The sequence below is a fragment of the Limulus polyphemus genome, unplaced genomic scaffold, assembly GCF_000517525.1.
Source record: "Limulus polyphemus unplaced genomic scaffold, Limulus_polyphemus-2.1.2 Scaffold20, whole genome shotgun sequence".
Classification (NCBI taxonomy): domain Eukaryota; kingdom Metazoa; phylum Arthropoda; class Merostomata; order Xiphosura; family Limulidae; genus Limulus; species Limulus polyphemus.
The window spans coordinates 1,020,604-1,028,347 of record NW_013665630.1 but is presented as its reverse complement, the minus strand read 5'-3'; the positions used below and the strand labels follow the sequence as shown (position 1 = coordinate 1,028,347).

The following is a 7,744-nucleotide window of genomic DNA, read 5'->3' as shown; positions in this document are numbered from 1 at the left end:
TAAATTCAAATTATTATCAGTTAAAGTTCTACTTTTATCAGAATGACCACAGAACTCTTTTATCATATAAGAATCAGACGTTTATTTCCTTGGAAATGGTAAAATAGCTGTACATTCTATACAAAATAAACTTTCTGTATTTACATACAACCAAACTGTACTATATACACGTTTCAATACATCTTTCATCGTGGGCTTAAAAACTAACAATTTCATATCCGAATAATGGAATAAAAAGTTAATTCTAAATTCAAAATACACGTGTTTGTCTTAGGCTAAAATATAAACATCTTAATTTAACCAAAGAAAGGAATCTGATAAAGATATAGATAAAACAGTCAGAGCATCGTATTGACTTACACAGTTGCATTCTTGGAGTTCAGCCATTATCGCCATCTCTTTCAAACAACTACGACTTTTCCAGATTTCCAAAGCGTATTGTTTTACGCAGTCTAAGATATGATAATAATTGTCTAACAAAGAAGAACGTTTAGAAAAATAAGAATGACCACGTAAAACAAACATTTACTGACCACGTGGTTAGAGCGAATGCATACTTTTTATCAGCATCATTTCTGAAAATTAAAAGAAATAGTTCTTGAAACTTAGTTATTGTATTTCTATTCCAAAAGCTCACACAAGGCTGATATGTAACTTTGGGCCATCTGAAGTGTTTCGTATTTAGACAGTTTCCGATCTTCACCAATAGAGGGTACCACTTCCCGGAGACGGTCAAAAGCAACGTTCAAGCTGTGCATCCGGCGCCTCTCCCGTGCGTTAGCTGCAAGTCTTCGTTTCCGTACCACAGCTGGGGATGAAGCGCCTTCAGTCTTCTTAACGCCGAGAGGCCTGCGGCAGCACTTGAGATCGAATGCGGGACTATCCTTCACACTCTTTCCGCACTTGTGGACTGAGAAGGTAAAGCTAAGTTCTGGACTATTCACTTTTGCTGGTTCACCATAGTTTTGAAAGGTTAGAAAAGAGTTCACATCCATATTGCCATGGACAGCAGAGAACTGAGGAATGCATGATAACGAAGTTGGGGAATATTCTTCGCAGGTTGTGGATATTGCCGGGCTTGATGCTGGGGTTGAGAGACCACTAACAGGACTCGATACTGGCGAATAATTAACCTCCGATCTGTAACGACCAAAGCCTATTTTTATGTTACTTTTCACGGTGGTAAGTTGCGGAGAAGATGGGCATTCTGCTTGGGACTCGTACTTTTCGTGCAGGGACGTCATTTTTTTTTTCGCTATACGGCAAGAACTAAGACGAGGGCAGAAAGCATAGGGTATCTTGTGGAAACCTTGATGCAACTGCTAACGGTCAGTTATTAGAAACTGAAACGTGGAGAAGATAAATAAATCTTTTTTCAAAAGTCTAAAAGAAAGACGGTGTAGCTTTCATAAAATCAGAGAGGCTTAACATTTCATTACTAACAAACAGTATCAACTATGAACTAGCAGCAAACCCTAAACTCTTTGATGCATGAAGATTGAATGGAACGTTGTTCAGGTAACCTCGTTTTTATAGAGAAGCCCTTACCAACCTCCCGTCGTGCGGCCTACTCTTTATCTTGTCACGTGAACCAATCGAAGCTCAGATCATACAAGCTTGATCACTCTCTTCTTTCCTCACAAAACAAGGTCTGTTCTACATTCAATTTCGTGGATTAATGAAAATACTGTTAAATCTTTATGTATTAGTTCAAATGTTTGTTTCATTTGAGTGTTTTTTTTTTCACACTCCCACTATAAATGCTTTCTAATGAAATACCCTAGTAATAATTGTTACAAAATAGTTGACGAATCTCATTGTTTTATCTCCAATTGGGTTAATTACAAACTTTTCGACAAAAAGTGTAGTCTGGAGAAAATATTTTAAATAAATGTTATAATCAGTTGTTTTGTTTTTTTCACAACTTTTGCGCATGTCCGTCCCTCATCTTGACCTGAACTGATAGAAAGAAAAGAAGCTGGACTAACAGTTCCCGCTACCATCCCACTAACTGAATAATGACATTTGATTTTCTTTCTTTCATCCACGACTCCAGAGTGCGGAGTGCCCTTTTTTTTAGTTATAGGATGCGAACCAGGAATCTTCGGTTTTGCAGTCTAAGCACGCTAACCACTAGGCCACGGACGTATGGAAAGAAGTGTATTATTTCAGTGATTTGCAAGAATTTGTCTTTGCGTCCTGATTATATATATATTGTAATAATTACAAATATCTTTATAGGATAACTATAGTTATACTATAAAAGTTATATATTGTGAATAACAGTTTACTTTTAGTGCAGTATTTGCATCATGAGATAGAATTACCACACACATTACAAGCGAAATAAAATATCGTTAAAATACTTGTCTATTAATTTCTTGTGAGGCTTGACTGGTAAACATTTGCAGTATAGTATATTATCGTCTTATAAATACTATTGTTCCAAAGCCCTAATCATTATTTTTTGTGCCGTTGTAAATTATTTTATACGTACATCGTTTTTTCTAATCCAACAATACCATTCTGAAGTTTGTAAACAGGCACTAGTCAGATAAAACTTTGACGAATGATACTACACGAACTACGTGAATAATGTTTGTTTGTTTGTTTGTTTTGAATTACGCGCTAAGCTACACGAGGGCTATCTGCGCTAGCCGTCCCTAATTTAGCAGTGTAAGACTAGAGGGAAGGCAGCTAGTCATCACCACCCACCGCCAACTCTTGGGCTACTCTTTTACCAACATATAAAAAGTGGCTCTCGTGATATTGCTGTTACGTTATCATTTTGTATTATGACACGATATTTAGTTTTAAAAAAAATTTAACATTATTCACGGGCCCGGCATGGCCAGGTGGTTAGGATGCTCGACTCGCAATCTGCGGGTCGCGGGTTCGCATACCCATCCCACCAAACATGCTCGCCCTTTCAGCCGTGGGGGCGTTATAATGTGACGGTCAATCCCACTATTTATATATATAAAAAGTAAATGCCCACGATTTCAAAATATCTATTTGAAAACATTGCTTTGACAGAAACATTTTTACAATTCAATATGCATAATTTGCAAATAAAATTATTATTATTTTAAATTCAATATATATATATAATTTGGAAATAACAGTTTCAGGAATTACCATTCTATCCGTGACAATATATTTTATGCAACTTTTACTTTCAATACTATGCATAAAACTAATGTGTGACTTTTCTCTTGTCAGACAGTTATACGATGGCCAAATGGATAAAGATATTATAGATTAATTAAACACCTTCAAAACCACGAATCACGGAAAATGTCCGGGTTTTAACGTACACAGCTACAAAGTTAATGAATACATGCAGCTGTACGCAATCTCGTGTGATGACATTCTTTTCCTTTTTTTTTTCTTTTTTTTTTTTTTAATCCAAGGTAATCACTTGGTTGGCAACTTCTAAAAGACCGCATGAGATGCATCAGGATTGATACAAAACTGATGAATTGCTAGACGTGGGTATAAAATCTAATTTTCTTGAGAAACATATTTCTACCTTTTGCTCCTTCCGCCTTTACTGAGACGCCATTACCACCGGGAATTCTGCCAGAGCTCTTGAGTTCTGAAGGACGAAAGCAGACTTGTTTCTTCTGTAATTACTGCTTTTGGTCAAACATGTCCTTGTATGTAACGGGAAAATTCGAAATTAACTTAGAATTGGTGGTATAGGGTAGATCGGTAAGAAACAAAAAGGATTTGACCAAATAATGTGTATGTATGTCTGTGTTATATATACCGTATTGAGTTGTTTGTAATTAAGCACAAAGCTACACATTAGGCTATCCGTGCTCTGCCCACCACGGGTATAGAAACCTCTTTTCTAGCGTTGTAAGTCCTACAGTAGTGGAAAAGTAATAAATGTTACAGTATACTTATATGTATAGCTTGGGCCAGCGTTGTATTTGAAGAACACTTTAACTAGCACTAATTAATCAAGAAAACACCTGCGTTATTAGTATATCTGTGCAGCCACAACTTTGAAAAATTATTTAGCGAACTTTAATTTGTCAGAAATACATGTATGGTAGTAGCACACAGAAGTGCATGTATGGTAATAGCACACAGACGTACATGTATGGTAATAGTACACAGAAGTACATGTATGGTAATAGCACACAGAAGTGCATGTATGGTAATAGCACACAGAAGTACATGTATGGTAATAGTACACAGAAGTACATGTATGGTAATAGCACACAGAAGTACATGTATGGTAATAGCACACAGAAGTACATGTATGGTAATAGCACACAGAAGTACATGTATGGTAATAGCACACAGAAGTACATGTATGGTAATAGCACAATAAAGTACATTTTCATTTTATTCCAAAGTATCTAAGTAAAATCACAGTAACGTTCAAAACAAATCAGTTGAACAACTCGAAAATCATTCTACTAATACACAACAAATAACAACTTTCTTATTATTCATCAGCTAATTAAAATAATAACAAAAAAGGTTCATTCATATTTGTAAATGCACCAATTGCTTTAGTTACTTTTTTACTTCTGATAAATATTTGTTTACAAGAATAAGCTTATTAGATGACAACACAAGAATGATTTTCGACATTTAAACTTGTTAAACATTACAGATCTTTTAATGTGTAAAACAATTACCTTTGGTCGAAAAATTCTGAAACATTTTTATTTTGTTTGCTCATGACTGTCCATTATAGTCTCGATTTACAAAATTTTCTAAGTGTGAAAACCTTAAGCTCACAAAGAGAGAAGTTGATGGTTGAGAGTGATTCCCTAACGTGAAAGAAGAAGCAAAAGAAAACCAAGTCAGCAGAGTAGGCGGGAAGCAGAAGGAAAGCTAGTAAAACGCCACAAACTCGAGTCAACAGGACATACCGATCGACTAACTCTTAAAGGGTTAAAAATCCCTTTTTCAGATGACTTCTTCTGACGGGTAGAATCCACATTTCGGTGTCCTAGGCTGTCCAGTATTTTTTATTTTTTTTGGACATTAATCTTCGACTCGACGAATTCAAAACCACTTGGACAGGTGTTGATGGTCAATAACCTGAGTGCAGAATATAAGAAAGCCAAAAGAGCTCTGGTCGATTATTTTGTTAATCCAGCTTAAGCTTAAGAAGTGGAAGTTGCATGACTTCGGTCATTCTTCAACATTGTCACACGTGCATGACAAACAAACATTTAAGAAATGAGATAAGCAAATATACGTGAAAATATCGGAAGTATTGTATTCTCCTTATTTGTACAAGATTATGTGCTTGAGAATTTGCTGCTTATTATATATGTTGCTTGACGAAAAATATCAATATTTTGTGTTTCAAAGACAACTAAATAGAAGTTTTAAGAGTATCTAGAATTTGTAGAGGTAATATATTACCAATGTCCAAACGCCACTTATCTCAAATCTATATCTAATTACTTGGGGATATCAAGTATAGTATGTTATAGACCAAAACAATTGATGATATTGTTTGTAGTGTTATGTAACTATAACACTACCTTCAAAATTATTGTTTAAAGAAATTCTAGGTTCCTTAAAGCAGCCAGAAGGAAGGAACCTTAGAGTAAAGCATACAAAACAAAGCAAAATGTCATTATAGTTCACCCACGTTCACGAGTTAAGGCAGTCAGACGAAAGGGACATTACGGCAAAAGCCCACTCTCGTTCACAGGCTTAAGTAAAATTAATTTTAAGACGCTGCACTGTTAATTATAAAGCTTTCGCGGTATGGGACATGTTCATTTTAGTAATAGAAGAGATAAATAATGTTATTTGAAACTTCTTAGCACAGTAGTTGTGATTGTGTAATCAAATGTTTCAACAAAATTATGTGAACATATTAACACCGCGGAGCAATAAAGTGATTCTTCGGTTTTGACCTTTACCGTAGCCTGTATATAGGTTGGGATTACTGTCGCGACCTTAAGAAGAACCTCACTGGGTATCTGATGTAATTCATCTTTGTGCGTTCTTCTTAATTAAAATAAGCACTTTAACACCTTTGGCGACTGAGTGCTTGAAGCGAATAGCAACTTCTGATGATAAAGCTGTGGATTTCTGATATGGTGGCTAGTTATTTTCACTAGGATTTAGTCCGGTATTTTAAACACGTACAAGCAACAATGTGACTTAGTTTTTGTTGTTGTTCAAACCCAATGAAGAAAAAGGATGTTATTTAATAAGCTGTAGTTTTCCCATGTGTTCCCCTTGTGAACTCACATCGATAACAAACCGGTTTCGGTTATCTATAGGATAGTTTTTGTTACTGTTAGATTAGAATAGTGGTTTATGCACAAGATGTGACCGTTTGTCAACTATGAGAAAATACCAGTGATCAAATAAACATGAAAAACTTCCCTTGTACGGGGATAACTAAAGAAAATGGTGTAAGGCAGATAAATCAGATAAACAGCGTCAATTTCGGATATCAAGTCAATTTATAATTCTTGGAAATTTAAATAAATAAAGTTTCTGTGGAGTAATAGGAGTAATTTCCGTGTTGAATGGTAGGCAATGAATCAATTTTGACACCTGTATAATCTAGAATAAAGAAATCTTACAATATTTAGAAAATTTATTTGTTTGTTGTTAAGCACAAAGCTACAAAATGGGCTATATGGGCAGTGCCCACCACAGGTATCGAAACTCAGTTTTTAGAGTTTACAGCTGAGCCACTGGGGGCAATATTTGGAGAAAACGTACAAGACAGATGTAATTATTGGCAGAAAGTACTTACTGATACACTAACTAAGACGATGGACTATAACATTAAATTTGAGAGGTTGCGTTTCAGAACATATCATATAAATACTCATCTGGCTGCCGGTAATACAAGTAGTGATGTTGTGAGCTAAAAATGACTTTGTTTTAAAGTACCTAATGAATAAAAGATCAAACTTTTACGTCGTCACAAAGTTTTATAACACGTGAGAAAACAAAAGTGTTAGAGCTTGTAGTAAAATACAATCGTAGACGCCTCGAGGACACAACAAACATACATTCATGTGATCGTAATAAATCCTGAATTGAGCCAGTTGGTGGTATTTTCTTTGCAAATTGGATCCCAAGCAAGGAGCTTCACCTTCCTTCAAAAACCTTTTTATTACGCCAAGAAAAATGGCCTATAGGGTATTTTAGGCTTGATTTTTGCTTTAGATAGAAGCGCTAAACCGTTAGCACAGTGATCCGAAGATATCCTTATGGAATAACAGAATAAAAAAAAGTGTGATTTCACACAGTTATGGAGGTGAAATACTCATACGGGAGTTAAGTTCCAAAAAGTGGGAATTCACACCCACAGCAAAGTTATTAACTATTAAACAATAATAGGTTTTTAGAATCCATACCTCATACACCGTGAAAGCTTAATTGTGAATACATGTATTTTCAAAACATTATCTTCCAAAAATGAAAGCTGTGTTCATAAAATGTTATAGTAATTCATGTAGGTGGTTCTTTTAAGATTGTTTTTCTCACATACCATCTACATGACTTCGATTCTGTTTATAAACTCACACCTTTATGTGTGATCTGTTGTTTCCACTACACTTAGACAGTTAAGAGCATAACTTCTCACTCTGTCAACAATAAGGAGTGTGTTTAATAATGGCTGGAGACGGCTTGAATGGGTAATGAAGAAAAACTTTAATATAACAGCAGATGTACAACGTTTCGACAAGGTTTTGTCATCAGCAGGTCTAATCATCATCGAAACGTTGTACAC

General features: G+C 35.3%; 1 protein-coding gene across 1 annotated transcript; it reads right to left on the bottom strand.

The window, feature by feature from the left end:
- Positions 1 to 620: 620 nt before the first annotated feature.
- Positions 621 to 1,244, bottom strand: LOC106458004 (transcription factor 15-like). The gene has a single exon (XM_013917456.1). The coding sequence runs from the start codon at positions 1,242 to 1,244 to the stop codon at positions 621 to 623; it is 624 nt and encodes a 207-aa protein (XP_013772910.1).
- Positions 1,245 to 7,744: the final 6,500 nt, after the last annotated feature.